This window comes from Tenrec ecaudatus, chromosome 1 (genome assembly GCF_050624435.1).
Source record: "Tenrec ecaudatus isolate mTenEca1 chromosome 1, mTenEca1.hap1, whole genome shotgun sequence".
NCBI classification, from domain to species: Eukaryota; Metazoa; Chordata; class Mammalia; order Afrosoricida; family Tenrecidae; genus Tenrec; species Tenrec ecaudatus.
The window spans coordinates 311,650,588-311,668,191 of NC_134530.1; the positions used below are offsets into that span (position 1 = coordinate 311,650,588).

Below are 17,604 nucleotides of genomic sequence, written 5' to 3' on the forward strand. Positions count from 1 at the left end.
GCTACCTCAAGGTCTGTGGTTCCTACTCAGTCATCCCACAGGAACAAGATGAGGCTGTTTATTATCCTGTAAATATTTACAGCCTCAGGGCTCACCTGAAGGTCAGCAGTTCTAAACCACCAGCCACACCAAGAGAAAAAGACGAGGCATTGTAGGATAGAGTTCCTACAGTCTCACAAACCCACAGAGGCAGAATTGACTTGAGGGCAGTGAGTCTGGTTTTTAAATCTGATGCAGGGTTGCGATGATTTGGAGTCAATGTGACAGCAGGACTTTGGTCCCCCCCCCCACCCCCTCATTTGAGCTGGGAAAATTTTACCCAAACTAATAGCCTACTATTTCTTTGTGGTCCACTCAAAGAGGCCTGTTGATCTGTTTCCCCAAACCAACTGTCTTCTTAGAAACGAACAGACCAAAACTAATTTTGAAAAAATTACTCTGAATGCTTAACATATAGGAGAAAGAGGTCAGAAACCAATGGAATATGTTGTCTTGTTGTTGGGTAGCAACTAAGGTATTATCGTATAGACTTGAGTATAAGCCAACTCGAATATCAACTGATATTACCACAAAAACGGCATTAAAAATGTGCTGAAAACCCCAGCTTATACACTAGTACATATGGTATATATTGAAAGAAATTGTTAGGTAGCTGGATAGGGGTTTTTTCTCTCCATGTCTCGGGCCCCCCTACAGGAAGTTAGAAGCCAATAAAGACTAAAGGGCATGCGCCAATTCAGGCTCTGAGTGGGGGCAGTACACCTGGGTGGGCAGTACACGTGGGTGGGCCCCCATCTAGGCTGGGTGGGCTTAATTCATCCAAGGGGGTCAACCAGCACCGTGGATCACGCCTCCCAGTGGAGGACCCTAGAAAAGTCTGAACCGGAGACAGCGCTCTTTCCCATCTGCTCTTCCAGGGTTCCAGAGGCTGGCTGCGCAGCCGGGCCAGGGGCTCAGGCTCTCTCTCTCTCTCTCTCTCTCTCTCTTTTTCTCTCTGGTCTCAGGCTGCTATGTGGGTGTGCAGTGCCACGAGGGTGCTGGTGTTCAGTTTACTGTCATGTCTGAACCTTCTGTCCTTTATAAAAATCCTCTTGGATCACAAACCAGGCTTTGGCGTAAATTCTTTCTTGTGTGAAGCCAAGGACCAAGGGATTTCTCATCTAAGAAATCTAACAAAATCTATCTCCATCTTACAGAACATAAGTGGAGGAAAATGAGCTTTATCTTTTATTTGCTTCCTTAGTAGGATTAAAAAAAAAAACTCCCAATGTACTCGGACCTGAAAACTTATAGGAAATTTATTACTCTAATGCATCACTGCTCAATAGAAATATGTTATTTTCAAAAATTAATGTAGTAAAGCTTACAATGTAAGCTCTTGATTTGAGGAAGGTTACAATTTACACCGAAGGTACTATTAGATTTCTCAGGTGGGTAATACCTCGGTTTTTGCCTTTCCACTAGAAAGAATTCACGCTGAGGCCTGGGTTGTGATCCAAGTGGGTTTTTATAAAGGACAGAAGAAGTTGCAGGTTTTAGTCTCAAAAGAGTACACGCTATTTTAGCGAAGTGTGTCAAACCGTGAGTAAATTTCGCCAGGGCTCGCTATGGAACACGGACGACCTCATGGGACTGCTCACCCATACGTGGTGACCTGAAGTCAGAGAGACCTTGGCATGCCTGAGTGAGCATAGGATGGGAGCCAAAGGACAAGGAAGAAGCGGCGGAGGGGAAGGGTGACTCGAGGTCAAGGTATTTGAGGCTTCTGACTGGGACATATACTTGAAGGTATTGGTTGACTCCATTGGCTGAATTAAGCCCACCTGGGCCTACTTTGGGCCGCCCAATTGGTCTTTATGACTGACTCAAGGCTCCCTGATTCTCCTTCAATGTCCTGTAGGGGCCTTCAGGCAAGGAGAGGGACAATCCCCATCCAGCTACCTAAGAGTACGGTAGACTGCCAAAAGAACACACAAATCTCTCTTGGAAGAAGACCAGCCAGAATGCTCCTTAAAGGCAAGATGGTGAGACTTTGCCTTACATACTTTGGACATATTGTCAGGAGAGATTAGTTCCTGGGGAAGGACATTGTGTTAGTCTGGATAGACTAGAGAAACAAATTCATAGACAGACTAGTATGTGTCTAAGAAACAGCTTTATATATAAGAGCAATTGCATATTGAGAAATCATCCCAGTCCAGTCCAGATCAAGTCCATAATCTGGAATTAACCCATATGTCTGATACCAATCTGTAAATTCCTCTTCAGACTCACAAAATACATGCAATGATGCCGAATGCAGGACGATCACTGGCTGGTGGATGGAAAATCTTGTGGATCCAGTGGTGGTGTAAGCATCTCAGCGCTGGCAGGAGTTGACAGGGGTCTCGACGTGGCTTCTCCAGCTCTGAGGCTCTGGCTGCCATCGGCCTATCTCCATGTGACTTGTTAACAAGAAAGTCTAGCAGGGGCTAGGTATGTGTCTTTCTTCCAGTGAGCTATTTATCTCCTTAGCACCTGCAAAGAGGTCTGCAAGCTTCGACCTGCTTGACAGACTAAACTCCACCCCTTCACTCTTTGAGGTTAGAAGCCTCCTGTAACCACTACGCCAGCTTCACTCTTAATCCGCAGGTTGACAACAGGTTATGGAGCTACCACAGACATCACGCTTGGAAAAGTATAGGCACAGCAACAAGGAGGAGTCTCTTAATGAGATGGATGATACAGTGGCTGTGTTAATGGACTCAGTCATTATGAACAATCGTGAGGATGTGGAAGGACCGGGTGGTGTTTTGTTCTGTTATACATTCGGTTCCTATAAGTCAAATCTAACTAAACAGCAGTTTACAGTGCCAGCCCTATGTCTACTTTTGGTCTGGACATATCACTGTCCGTCTCCATTGACTTTATTCTGATTATTGACCTGCGATATAGAAAGCTTGCCCTCAGGCAGAGTGTGTTTGAAAGGGGATTACTCCTCCCATAGCCAGCCCAGGCTTGCCTGAGTGTGCCCCTACTGGATATTGGAGGACCAAGGTCGCTTGGTCCTGAGCCACAGCTCCAGGCCAAGGAAGAGGTGGTGGCGGTGCTGCCAGAGGGAACTGGAGACATTACTGGTCTGCCAAAGTGCCCTTATCCTACTCGCGGCCCTTTTCCTGCTTCCATGTCCTACCTTTGTCCGTGATGATTTTATCTGATGCCAATTCTGATGCTGTGATGAAGTTCTGGTATATTCTATGTTCCATAATTAGCAACATGGCTGCGATCCCTTTGGGCATCATTAGGGCCTCACCACAGGCCTCTTCATTCTGATGCATTCGCTTCATCTTGTCTTCTGTCTATTGTTAGGTGGGTAACTTCGGCCTCAGGCGGAGTGCATTAGAAAGTGAGTCGCTACCCTCCCATACTCAGCGCGCAGGGTGGTGCAGAGACTGTGCCCTTTGAGGGTTTGAGGGTTGCCCGCCAGGCCCTGACCGCCTATTCAGTGGGGCAGTGGGTGGGAATTCCCTGATAAACTTTTCAATCTCTTATGGTTTACTTACACCAATCATGCTCTTTGTCCCGCTTCTGTAGTCCTGCCTGCAACTGTGTTGTTTTGATTGGTTGCCAATCATGATTTTGTGACCATTCCAGGGCCTTCTTAGTGGCTGAGTTTCTGTGAATCCTCAGGCTCCAGGATGGCCTCATATCGACAGTCTTCCTCATTTGGGCTGTTGGTCTTTGTCAGGTTTTGAAGTTTTAATAAATATCAAGACAATATTTGGTCTTGGAAACTCCCTGGAGCATTTTAAATCTATCTTATTCAGTGGCAATGACTTGGAATGGATTTGATAGTCTTTTATTTATTTATTTACTTTTTTTTTTATTGGGGTGGGGGTTGTCCTGGAGAATAAGCCGATCTAAGTTATATGTTAATTTGGGGCCTCTCCCTCACCCTTTTGAATAAGTTATTTTAATGAAATGAAGGGACATCATTCTCATGTGGACCACTAAAAAAGCAATATTTCAACTGATTTTTTTATCCTTTATTTTTTGGAGGGTCTAGTTGGTCCATTTATGTGGTCACTATGGCTTGGAATTGACTAGCTGACAATGGTTTAATATTTTGGAGCTTGGAAAACTTTCAACAATGACAACACTATTTTAAAGAGAGGCAGGCTCACCATGCAGACTTCGATTAGGGAAAAGACTCCAGCAACCTCTAGTTTCTGTGAGGTTTTTAATCTGTAATTCATTTTTACTTAATGTGTGTGTATATATAGGTGTGTGTGATTGTATATATACATAACTATATATAGTTATATATATATATAGTTATATATATATATATAGTTATATATATATATAACTGAGGATCTCTGGTGGCATAGTGGGTCACCCATTGGGCTATTAACCACAAGGTCAGCAGTTTAAACTCACTAGCTACTCCTTGGAAACATGATGAGATTTTCTATTCCCAAACAGATTTGCAGACTTTCCAAGCCACAGGGACTGTTCTACTCTGTCCTGGATGGTCATTGTGAGTCTGCATCCACTGGATGACAGTAAGGTTGTGTTTTTTTAAAAAAAATAAAAATAGTCTATTGATGTAGTTATAGGAGGAAATACCTTACAGACTTAACGTTTGTATCAGTGATTGCATCCTACTATGTTTTAGCTACCAGGATATTGTTGAAAATGTCTTCAAAACTTACAATTTTAGGTAAAGATTTACACAAATAGAAATACTCATATATACAATAACATTTATTGTTGGAAGTACTTTATTATACTGAAATGCAGATAAAATAGTCATAATCTCTGTAAAAATAATAAAATATAAAATATTAACAAGCAAATATTAAGTATAAATTTTCATTTTTATATTATTAGGAAGATCTTAACTATCAGCTGCCTTTGTATTTTGATTCATTATCTTCATTAATTCTTAGCATGCGTCTGTGTAGTATAATTGTCGTCACTGTTAGTATCTGTATGAGAAAACGCAGATATAGGCAGGAAAAGTAACTGCATTAAAACTACAATTTTAACCCAGTCTTGTCTGATTTCTGAGACTGAACCAAACCTCTTTGTAAATCACAGATGTATATAGAAATACTGCAAAATGACATCTTCAACTTAAAATGGTATTGGGGTTATTATCATTTATTTACAAGTAAAATAAATTCACAAACTATCACCATGAATGTAAAAATTGTTAAATATTAAAATAATGCAAATATTTCAATGGCCAGAGATCATAAAGTTAATAAAGTAAGTGATCTTTGGACTATGAAATTATTGCTGATTTTTTCTAATTTTCTTAAAACATTTATCCATGCACTCCCCCAGAAGAGTTTACTTTAGAGGACAGCACTGAAGCTGCAGCTCAGGGAGAGGGACATGTCTGATCAGAGCACAGGGGAGCAAATGAAGGGGGAGGAAGAGAGAGTTGAGCACATCCTGGCCCACCAAGCCTAGAGGACAATATTCCCACTCAGAGCAGCAAATCCACAGAGAAGACCATATGGCCAGCCCCACTATGAGACACAACATCCCTCACTGACCCAAGGCCCTACAGGGGACAACACTGGAGACTCAGTGTCTGGGTTGGCCCTGTCTGACCCCACCACACTGAGGCAAACTGTAAGCACAGCAGGTGGGTGGGGGTGGTGTGAGGGAGCAGAGCACGGAGGACTCAACTGGAGGACACTCCTAGAGGTCAACAAACAGACCTTGAACTATTTACAGGTTTTTCCATTTAAATTTTTTTTCTATTTATTTATTCATTTCTTGGTGATTGTTTTTTTTTGTTGTTTTCTTTTGTTGCTGTGTGTGTCTCTGTGTGTGTGTGTGTGTGTGTGTGTGTGTGTGTGTGTGTGTGTGTGTGAATATCCTCTCTGCAGGTCTATCTAGATAAGATAGGCTGGATGAACAGTCTGGAGGAGAAAACAACAGGACCATGGTTCAGGGGATACATTGGAGAGGAGAAAGTGGGGGAAAAGAAGTGGTGTTGACCAACCCAGGAACAAGGGAACAAGAAGTAATCCAAAATTAGTGGCAAGGAGGGTGTGAGAGACCTGGTAGGGATTCATCAAGGGCAATGTAACTGAGAGAAATTACTGAAACGCAAATAAAGGTTGAGTATGATAGTGGGACAAGAAAAAAGTAAAAAGAAATAGAGGAAAAATGTAGGAAGCAAATGACATTTATATATCTAAATACGGGCATGTACATTCATAAATATATTTATATATGATGGTTGAGAAATAGATCTACATGTATATATTTATAGGTTTAGAATTAAGGCAGCAGATGGACATTGGGCCTCCACTCAAATACTTACTCAACACAAGAACATTTTGTTCTATTTAATTGTCATTCCATGATGCACAGCTTCCCAACAGGATTGCTGAAAACAAATGTATGCGTAAGAAAATGTGGTGAAGAAAGCTGATGGTGCCCAGCTATCAAAAGATATAGCATCTGGAGTCTTAAAAGTAAACAAGCGACCATCTAGCTCAAAAGCAACAAAACCCACATGGAAGAAGCACACCACCCTGTGTGATCACGAGGTGTAGAAGGGATCAGGTATCTGGCATCAAAGAACAAAAAATCATATCATTGTAAATGAGGGGGAGTGCAGATTGGGAACCCAAGGCCCATCTGTAAGTAACAAGACATCCCCTTACAGAGGGATCTCAGGGAAGACACAAGCCAGTCAGGGTGCAGTGTAGTAACCATGAAACCTATAACTTTCCTCTAATTCTTAAATGCTTCCTCTCCCCCACTATCATGATCCCAACTCTACCTTACAAATCTGGCTAGACCAGATGATGTACACTGGTACAGACAAGAACCAGAAACACAGGGAATCCAGGCGAGATGATCCCCTCAGGACCAGTGGTGAGTGGCAATACCGAAAGTTGGGGTAGAAAGGGGGAAACACTTATAAGGATCTACATATAACCTCCTCCCTGGGAGACGGACAACATAAAAGTGGGTGAAGGTTGGGAGATATCAGACAGTATAAGACATGGCAAAATCATAATTGATAAATTATCGTTTCGTGAGGGAGTGGGAGAAGGGAGGGAGGGAGGGGGGGAAACCAGGAGCTTATACCAAGGGCTTAAGTGGAGAGCAAATGTTTTGAGAATGATGAGGGCAACAAATGTACAAATGTGCTTGACACAATAGATGTATGTATGGATTGTGATAAGAGTTGTATGAGGTCCCAATAAAATGATTAAAATATTTTTTACTGATGTGTATTAATTGCCATCAGGAGCAAATTAATGTGGATTATTATAAACTTATAAAAAACAAAATCTTTTGTATGTTTGGAGATACATTTCTGAGTAGAAAAAGTAGAGGTGGGACAAAATTGAAGATTTGACTTGTCTTAGGGAGAATTATCACAAAGTTATGAGTTAGAAAAACAAAATTTTATTTGGCATAGGTCAAAAAGAAAATTCATTAGTGAAAGATGAAAACCCGAGGTGCAGAACGGAGACAGATTAGCCAGGAATGTTAAATTGAGAAAGATTTTACTGAGGGAAAGAACTCCAGGGAGGGAAGGGAGAGCAGAGAAAGGGACAGGAAGGAGCATTTTGAGCTCAGAGGCAGGCTCTGCAACTCAATGGATTAGATCAGGGAAACGGCACCCGTTGGTGGGGCAGTGGGATACTTGTAGGATTTGGGTCAGGGAGATGTGCAAATGAGGTGAAGAAAGCTGGTGGTGCTTGCGCGCTGCTAAGAAGGGAGGCTTGCTTCCTGGTGCTGCAGCTGCAGAGTCTGAGTCTGTCACAGAGCAGCTTCTTGGAATGTGGGGGAAGGGGCCGCACGGACCAGCAGGCTATCTTCCGGGAGAACCAGGGGAAGGTGGTGCACGGATCAGACCAGACCAGGCCGGGCCCAAACAATTAGCAGTTTAGAAATAAATTTTAAAATTCTGACTGGTTATGAATTTAGTAGAGAACGGGTACTACGGAGATTTATAAGAAGGAATAATTATCAGGCACTGAAAAACATGTTGCAAATCTCCTTAGAAAAGGAAAATTGCTAAAAATGTGTGTTCTTAATTTTCACAATATTTCCCTCAAGCAAGCCCAATCTTGGTCACCGAATTACAAAACAAAGAGCAGAAAGAACCACGCCTCTTTCCCCGCCCCCTTAGGTTTCCCTGCCCCGCCCTGGCGGGCGAGGTTTCCCGCTTCCTCTCTGGTGGTTCTCAGTTCGGTCCGCACACGGACATATAAAGGCCGGTTACAGTTAGCTTCTCTCACAGCTTTTTGGAGCTTTGACTTTCTCAACATGTCTGGTCGCGGCAAAGGCGGGAAGGGTCTGGGCAAAGGCGGCGCCAAGCGGCACCGCAAGGTGCTCCGCGACAACATCCAGGGCATCACCAAGCCCGCCATCCGCCGGCTGGCTCGGCGCGGCGGCGTCAAGCGCATCTCGGGGCTCATCTACGAGGAGACGCGCGGCGTCCTCAAGGTGTTCCTGGAGAACGTGATCCGCGACGCCGTCACCTACACGGAGCACGCCAAGCGCAAGACGGTCACGGCCATGGACGTGGTCTACGCGCTCAAGCGCCAGGGACGCACCCTCTACGGCTTCGGCGGCTAAGGGTGCACTTTGTCACTTCTAGTTAACTTTCCAAAGGCCCTTTTCAGGGCCGCCCACTGGTTTACAGAAAGAACTGTACTCATGTTGCGGTATTGCCTTCCATTGAAGGCTGAACATAATGGGGAAAAAAAAGGGAACTAGGAAGCAAAGGGCATTTGTAGAATCTAAATACAGGCATGTATATAAATATATATGATGGGGAAATAGATCTATGGACATATATTTACAGGTTTAGTATTAAGGTAGCAGATGGCTATTTGGCCTCTACTCAAGTACAACCTCAACGCAAGGACATTTTCTATTAAACTCATTCCATGGTGCTCACCTTCCCGACAAGATTGCTGAATACAAAATAGGTGCATAAGCAAATGTGAAGTAAGCTGGTGGTGCCCAGTTATCAAAAGATACAGCATCTGGGGTCTTAAAGGCTTGAAGGTAAACAGCGGCTTAAGCTTTAACAGAGTTTTGTTTTCAGTGGTGACCCCCTCTTACCAGCCAGCTAGAAGACTAGGCGGGGGGAGCAAACCAGAGCAATAGTGGTGACTGGTTTAGGTCTAGAAGTGAGGCTCTCATACTCTCTGTAAACATGTCTAGCAGGGCTTGAAGTCCTGTAAGTTGGGGTCAGTCAGTGCCGGGCCTGTGTTGGAGTATGTCGCTTCAACTCGTCAACCATGTAGGACAGAACTGTTCTTGTGGGTTTCTGAGCCACTGGTGGGCTCGAACTGCTGACCTTAAGTTTAGCAGCCACGTGTAATTAATTACAGTAGTCTAGCTGAAAACAACCACACCTGACACCTTTTGTTCATTCTGGTGTATCTGCCGTTAAAGAGGTCAGAAAATCTGCATTTTTTTGGACCCACTTAGGCCTGGTCGCCTCCTAAACTTTTAAAAACTTGGTCTTTGTGAGTCCAATTTGCGAAGAAATAAGGCCTCTCCGATATTTGAGCAAAACGCCCTGAAAGCACAGCACTGGACTGAATGAACAACAATGGGCTCTGCGGGAGGAAGATGTGGCTGGCAGCTCCAGTGGAGATGTATGGCGTTGGGAACCCTTTGGAGCAGCTCTACTTCGGCAAGGGATAGCTGGCGATGAGAAGGCATCGGCTTTGCTTGTTTGGAATTGAAGCTTGCTGTCCCAGCGGGTTACAAGCACATCTCACTTTATTGCCCTGCACAGATTGCAGCCTTTCTAATGAAGGTTTGTGGCCAACCTCATTTCAAGCAATCGAGTGTTACCATTTTTCCCCCCAACAGCCAGTGCTCATTTCCTGTCGGTATCACCTTTTGTACCTTTCACAACATTTCAAACTTTCTCATAATGCCATTGTACCTGTAAGACGACAGTCTAGCACACATGACATATAGGGACTAGGAAACAATAAAAATACATAAGCCTTGTTTTAGTGTGATAACAGCTTATATTGAGGTGGTCTAGAACTCAACCAGAAAGTATCTCTAAAGATTACCAGTGTTGGTATTGAAATGTGGAGGTCACCGCAGTATGTGGTGCAAACAGCTTGCAATCCATAGATCTGAAGATTGGTGGTGCGAACCCACACAGCAGTACTTCCAGAGATAAGCTTCCATTTAGATTACAGCCAAGAAACCCCTCCTCCCCACTACAGCAAGTAAATCTGTTGCCTTGAGTCAGAATGGCCTCAACAGCGCCTGGCAGTGACATTCACAAATAGGCATTTTGGTGAGTCCTTTAAAAATGGGCAAGAAGTTTAAAGTAAACAAGGCACACATGTGTGCCGCTCCCTCTCTAAAGAGACAACTGTGACCATGTCATCATCTCTGCCAGGCCATTTCCTAACACCCTGGGCTCCAGGGCTCTAGGAGCCTCTTCTGTCTTCTTCAATATTATCCTTCCCCTTCCCTTAAAGGAGCCCGAACTGCAAGGTTAGCAGTTCAAAACTACCAGTGACTCCACCAGAAAAAGAGGAGGCTTTTTTACTCCCGTAAAGAGTTAGTTTCCCAAACCCAGACCTCACTGCTATCGAAGGGAAGCTGACTCACAATGACCACAAAGGATGGGGGAGAACTGCTCCTGTGAGTTCCAAGAGTGTAACTCTTCAGGGTAGGAAAATCCTTTTCTTTTTCCCAAGGAGCGGCTGGTGGTTTTGAACTACAGACCTTTTGTTTTGCAGCCCAGTGTTTAACTGCTACCCCACTTGGGCTCCTTTCTGAAACCCAGAGGAATCATCTGTGCTGCCCTATGGGCGCAGTTATGAGTCGGAATCAACTGTATGGCAATGAGTTTGGCTTTCGGTGTGAGTTAGGCCTACTCTGGGTTCCCCTGTTTAAAAATTACTTTTCAATGTGTAAGTCACTGTGCCACCAAGGCTCCTACTAATTTAGAGTTCAAAAGTCTTAACTGAAAGTACTATACAGCAGAGATGAGGCTAAATCAGACCAAGGGCCTGCAAAGCCCTAAGCTGGAAACAAACCAAACTCACTGCCATTGAGTCGATTCTGACTCATAGCAACCCTACAGGACAGGCTAGACCAGCTCCTTTGGATTTCCCATACTATGAGTCGACTGGGTAGAAAGCCTTATCTTTCTCCTGTGGAGTGACTGGTGGTTTTGAACCACTAATCTTGTGGTGAGCATCCCAATGAGTAACAACAGTGCCACCAAGGCTCCTTCAAAAGAGATCTGCAAATAAAAATTACTCACCATATATACCCGAGTATAAGCCGACTCAAATATAAGCTGAAGGACCAAATTTTACTACAAAAACTGCATAAAATGTGCGGAAAAATGTGGATTATACATGAGTACATAGGGTATTCCTAAAATTAAGGATTATATCAATTGGACGCAACCCAGATGCATAAGAATTTGGTTAACTGCTAAATACCCTTAACAGTTTGGCTTCAATCTACTTGTGCTGCCTTTCTCTCTCTCTCTCTCTCTCTCTCTCTCTCTCTCTCGGTGTTGGTGGGGTTGGGGAGGGGGCAAAAGAAGACACAGCAGAATTGAAACTATGTCTTTGAATTTTCCATTCAGTATAGTTCAGAGCTTAGTAAAAAAAGGGGACACACACTCTTGTCTCTAGATTTAGTCTAGTGCTCACTGAGTCATCTTCCCTACATTCACTGATTTTTATAAACTGACTACAAAGGTACAGGAATATAATACCTACTATAATATTATACATACTATTTTATTTTTTTATAGTTTTATTGATATAAAACTCACATATTATGCACTTCCATAGTTAAATTGCTTTTAAAAAGAGTTGAATATACAATCAGTTCGGGTGCATTTTCCCCTCTGGCATTCATTGTTTGCTCCCTAGTTCCCTTCTCCCTCCTCCCCATTCCTGAGAAACCATTGACTCAGTTATTGTTGCTCTGTGTCCATGCCTTCTGTGCATAAACTGGGGAACCTAACCGAAACAATGAAAAACAAAATGAAACAAATAATATAAAGATAAAATCGTAAAAATAAACGGTAAGAAAGAAAGGATTACCAGTCATATTAAAATAAGCTAGCGAAAAACGGCTGTCGGGAGCGAGAGCATATTTAAGCCTAGGGCATTTTCCGGTTGAGTCAAGAGGGAGGTCAACTCACTAAGTATGTCACAGTCCCATCCGCCATAATCAAGTTTACATTAATCTCTGATAGCAAAGCTGGTTATGTCCCTGGACTATGGACAGAGAGGATCTGCCAAAGGGTCCAGTTAGGCACTTCAAAGATTGATTTGGGCTCCCACTCTCCTCCACAGCCGACTACAAATTGGATGTTCACAATTTAAGCTTTGATACTTTTCCCTTCATCATACCTGGATTTTGTTATTGTCGCCTTTGGAGCACACAGGCTGGTGTGCTTCTGCTATATGGATTCAAACCTCACTTAGATGGCCGACTGATTACAAACCTTTAAGAACCCAGACACTATTCCAAGTGATAGCCAGGCACCATTGGCCTTAAACCTTTTAATCTGAGCTTAACTTGGCCAATCAGGTCCCCATTTAGGTGATGCTCAAATATACAATGTAATTTTAGAATTTTGCTCGAGCACTTTTAAAATTTATTTGTTAATAGAGATTTTACCAATAGTGCAGGCTTGTTTGTTTGTTTTGTTGCTTTGATGGCGATTCAGTGGTTGTTAACAGTGGTAGGGTACCGTGAAATAGAGACATGAATGATGGAACGGGATTGAGCAGGTAGGGGCTAATTGAACAGTTGAGGTGAAGGTGAATTTGAGAACGGCTTTTGGGTTTTGAACTGAGGTTAATGCAAGTGGTGAGCAGTTGAGGATGGGGTGGATTTTGCTTTGGCCACCCTGTGGGAGATCAAGGTAAATGGCAACCCTGGACCCAACCCTCAAACCATAGAGCTGATTGCCACAATCATTGACAAAGATGGAAGCTCTTGATGTGGGGCAAATCTCTAGGGAGATATGTATGGAGTGGATGAAAGGGGAAGGCCAGAAACCTGAGGGATACTACATAGCCAAAACAAACCAAATTCACTGCCGTCAGGTTGGTTCCAACACATAGTGACCATATAAGACAGAGTAGACCTGTCCCTGTGGGTTTCCAAGATTGTAACTCATCAAAGCAGTAGAAAGTCCCATCTTTCTCCGGGGAATGGTTGCTGGTTTTGAACTAATGACCCTTGTAGTTACTAGTGCAATGTGCACACTACTCTACCAGGACTCCATATAAGTACAGGAATAGGGAAAAAAGTAGATGAAAATATCAGAAGTCATGATGGATGAGTGTTCCAGGGGAGAAAAGAGACCCTGGCTTAGAATATAATTTATAAAGATATATTTATTAAGTATTAAAAAGGGAAAATATAGGACAAAGACAATGAAATCATTCAGAAGAGGGATACCAGGTCAAGAATGGTGTCCAAGAATTTACATAAACTGGGCCACTTAGGGCATAGAGAACAAAGGAAACTCACAAAAGCATGACCGTTGGCATATCAATGCATGTCAGTTGCAGGCAAGGAACTATGGTTGCTGTGTTAGTTTGGATAGAGTAGAGAAACAAATTCAGAGACACTCCGTATAAGAAAGAGCTTTATATACAAGAGCAATTGAATATTGAGACAACATCCCAGCCCTATGCAGATCACGTCCATAAGTTCAATACCAATCTATAAAATCCTCTCTTCAGCCTCATGAAACACATGCAATAATGCCGAATGCAGGAAGATCACAGGCCAGTGGGTGGTAAGTGTTGTGGATTCAGGGGTGTTGTAAGCATCTCAGCTTTGGCAGGGTTCTCCACATGGTTCCTTCAGCTTGGAGGCTGACTGCCATCAGCCTGTCTCCATGTAGCTTGTCAACAAAAATGTCTCCCAGGTTCTGAGGAGGGGGGCGGGGGAGGAGAGAAAGAGAGAGAGAGAGAGAGAGAGAGAGAGAGAGAGAGAGAGAATCTCCTGCCTCCAAAGAGGAAATACAGGAGCTCCCAGAATCCTCAAAAGACGCCGAGGCCCACACAGAGGCCTCATTGGCTACTACCTTTACTCTGAATCCTCAAATTGACACCAGATTATGTAACTACCACAGCTGTGATATGTACACTGCTGCAGATTAGAAGCTGACAAGATTGGTTCAGGGCCTTCAACCTAAGCCTCTTGAGAAAAAGCAACTTTAGTACCCCACAGCACACCTAAGCAAGTCCTCAGGGCTAGGCTGCCCTTCCTTAGCCGGGTACAGGAGCATTAGCAATGCACTTTCAAACGTACACTGCCGGGCAGAGCTTTTCACACTGCACGATCAGAAAGAAGTTAATGGAGGTTGAATCCAAGCGGAGACACAAAAGTGGGTTTAGAGCCTTCGCTATAAACCGTAGCTGTCATCAAACTGCTCAATTTAAGCTCTATCAGAAGCCAAAGGGAAGAGTATTTAACCCTGTTTAAGCTTCAGAGATCAAGAAAGGTGTACTCTGGCTTCAGTAGGATTACTTTGAGGGAAATCATCTGCTGGGAACCCGAGAGGGATTTTGGTTTGGTGAGGAGCTGGTACCCCCTTTGTGATGCAGCAGCTTGAGGAGACTGGCACTTGCGTAGGATGATGAGAAACCCAAGGAAGGAGTCAAGACTGAAAACAAAGATTGTATTTCATCATTCTTTCATTTCTCCGTCCCCATTCCTTTGTTGTACCTGAAGTAACTGGCACATGCGCACAAGCATACAGCAACACCTCCCCAACTTTTTTTTTAAAAACTAAATGGCCAATGGCATGTTTGGATGGACATCCAGTGGAGATAGATGGGGAAAGTTCTGTGAAAACACCCCCTTCTCGACTAGTGGCATGCTCACCCAGCTCCGCTCTGTTCCAGTGTGATTTTGTTGTTTAACCAAAAAAAAATAAATAAATAAGCAACAAAAAATCCTTGCATACCCTGTTTGGAGAATTTTAGTGTTTTCCTTTATTGTAAAACCAGCGACTATTTAATAAATTTGCTGTATCTGTTACAGGAAGGGCAATTTGTCCTTAGGGGAAGCCCAGTTTAGGTCAACCACCTACACTTTAAAAAAAGGAGATTCTAAAGAAACGTAATGAAGCCTCTGTTGCTACTGAGACATTTCCCTGCCTGCAAATGTTTTCATTATTTTCCAAAAGTGATTTTCTTCTCTAATCATTTTCCTTTAACACAGTGCCAGGGAGGCCTGTTAGAATTGCTTGATTACCTGCCTATTGCTTATAACATGTTCACTACCATTGCTATTCACAGGATGTGACGTAGTATCATAGGGTAAGAATTTTCGCTTCCTCTCCCATTCCCGCCCACTAGCTGGATGGATTCCTCAGGGGAACATTAGCTCATCAGTTCTGATTGGGTAACAGAGATGGCGGGTTGGGCCACCTCTTTGTTCAATGGAAAGTCACAGGATCACTTTCTATCTCAAATTTCATCCAGTGGCAATTAGCAGAAAACATTGCACTTACACAGTCAAGCTAATTGCCACCAGTTTCAACAAGAAAACTAGCGTATTAAACAGTACTTCCGAAGTCTTGTTATGAATCGTGCTTAACAGTTCTTTCTTTGGTTGGTGGGTGGCCCTGAAAAGGGCCTTTGTATTTCCACAATAAAATCATACAGCGCTTAACCGCCGAAGCCGTAGAGGGTGCGTCCCTGGCGCTTGAGCGCGTAGACCACGTCCATGGCCGTGACCGTCTTGCGCTTGGCGTGCTCCGTGTAGGTGACGGCGTCGCGGATCACGTTCTCCAGGAACACCTTGAGGACGCCGCGCGTCTCCTCGTAGATGAGCCCCGAGATGCGCTTGACGCCGCCGCGCCGAGCCAGCCGGCGGATGGCGGGCTTGGTGATGCCCTGGATGTTGTCGCGGAGCACCTTGCGGTGCCGCTTGGCGCCGCCTTTGCCCAGACCCTTCCCGCCTTTGCCGCGACCAGACATGATTCCTGAAGCAATTGAGCAGCAAGTAGACTAAGCACGGGAGCCGTGCTTCTTATATAGTGCTCTGCCTTCCCGCCCTCTTTGTTTCGGCGTCCACGCCCCTCCCACTGGGTCAGGAAAGCGCGCGGGCGGGAAATGTGACGCCAGCAATCCCGCCCTTCCACCGTCTTCCCACTTCCCAGTGGTGGGAACACACAGAGGGGCGGAGCCCCGCGGGCCTACTGGTCTCCCTTTTGAACTGCTGCTTTATTTAGGCTTGTATTTTTTTTTGGGGGGGGGGTAGTGGTTTCCGGGAAAAACCCCAGAAAGCCTGCTAGACGATTTCTAAGAGCTGTAACACTAGGATTTCAATGTACACGGTAAAAAATATTCTTCATAAAAACTCGCTTGTTCTTTCCGGAAAATCCCCACACCAGGAAAACTCATTAAATCGATTGAATCATGAGAAAGAAAAGCACCAGTTCAATCGTTAATCGGTTGTTAAATGCTTTGTCACTTGCCATGTTGCTGCGTGCCATGAAGTCGGTCCCCATTTTAAAGCGACCTTTTGGTAAACTTACAGCTTGTGTGATCTGCCTGCATCAGCTTCACAATTAGTTCATTTTTGCAGTATTAGCCCACCCACAAGGAACCAACCAACAGTGCCTGCGCTGCACAAGACCAGCGGTTTTAAAACCACCAGCAGCTCCGCGGGACAAAGATGGCCTAGTGTCAAGGGAACCCGAAAAGGGGCAGTCCTACTGTCCTAGGGTCCGTAAGTTTGCACGGAGCCCAAGACAGTACTTGGGCGCTGTGGGAATGTTAAAGGACTTGCAAAGCTGTCGGGAGTAAAACGTAGTCAAATTACACGGCGGTTACAACAGCTTTTTTTGAGATGGTGGGTGGCTCTGAAAAGAGCCTTTGATTAGGGTAATTTTACATTAATGGCTGTTATTTATGCCCTCTCCCCGCGGATGCGGCGGGCCAGCTGGATGTCCTTGGGCATGATGGTGACGCGCTTGGCGTGGATGGCGCACAGGTTGGTGTCCTCGAAGAGCCCCACCAGGTAGGCCTCGCACGCCTCCTGCAGCGCCATGACGGCCGAGCTCTGGAAGCGCAGGTCCGTCTTGAAGTCCTGCGCGATCTCGCGCACCAGCCGCTGGAAGGGCAGCTTGCGGATCAGCAGCTCCGTGGACTTCTGGTAGCGCCGGATCTCGCGCAGCGCCACGGTGCCGGGCCGGTAGCGGTGGGGCTTCTTCACGCCGCCCGTGGCGGGCGCGCTCTTGCGGGCCGCCTTGGTGGCCAGCTGCTTGCGCGGCGCCTTGCCGCCGGTCGACTTGCGGGCCGTCTGCTTGGTGCGAGCCATAATGCCTTGAGCACAAAGGGGTCAGAAGGAGCTGAAGTAAGTACATCGCTTGGCGCCGTTGCTGGTATTTATAGTACCTGAAGTTTACTGATTGGATTAGAGAAATGGTTAAACAACGCGCGCCATGCTCTCATTGGCTATTTTAAAAGTAATTTCCAACCATGATGCAATTTCATTGGTTATTTTCTGCGCTCCTCCTCACATTTTTCCTGTTGCTAGTCTGAACTCAAAGCTTCTGATTTCAATGCATTGTGCTTTACTAGTTAT

General features: G+C 44.6%; 3 protein-coding genes and 1 non-coding gene across 4 annotated transcripts; 1 reads left to right on the forward strand and 3 right to left on the reverse strand.

The window, feature by feature from the left end:
- The first annotated feature begins 8,202 nt into the window (after positions 1-8,202).
- Positions 8,203-8,604, forward strand: LOC142437629 (histone H4). Its single transcript, XM_075540726.1, has one exon. It carries the CDS (start codon positions 8,293-8,295, stop codon positions 8,602-8,604), a length of 312 nt encoding a protein of 103 aa, XP_075396841.1. The 5' UTR covers positions 8,203-8,292.
- Positions 8,605-15,680: 7,076 nt separating this feature from the next.
- On the reverse strand, positions 15,681-15,992 carry LOC142437630 (histone H4). The gene has a single exon (XM_075540727.1). The coding sequence runs from the start codon at positions 15,990-15,992 to the stop codon at positions 15,681-15,683; it is 312 nt and encodes a 103-aa protein (XP_075396842.1).
- Positions 15,993-16,273: 281 nt separating this feature from the next.
- Positions 16,274-16,334, reverse strand: LOC142438345 (U7 small nuclear RNA). The gene has a single exon (XR_012782734.1). It is a non-coding gene; the product is annotated as a U7 small nuclear RNA (small nuclear RNA).
- Positions 16,335-16,783: 449 nt separating this feature from the next.
- LOC142437631 (histone H3.1) lies at positions 16,784-17,337 on the reverse strand. The gene has a single exon (XM_075540728.1). The coding sequence runs from the start codon at positions 17,335-17,337 to the stop codon at positions 16,927-16,929; it is 411 nt and encodes a 136-aa protein (XP_075396843.1). The 3' UTR covers positions 16,784-16,926.
- Between the last annotated feature and the right edge of the window lie 267 nt (positions 17,338-17,604).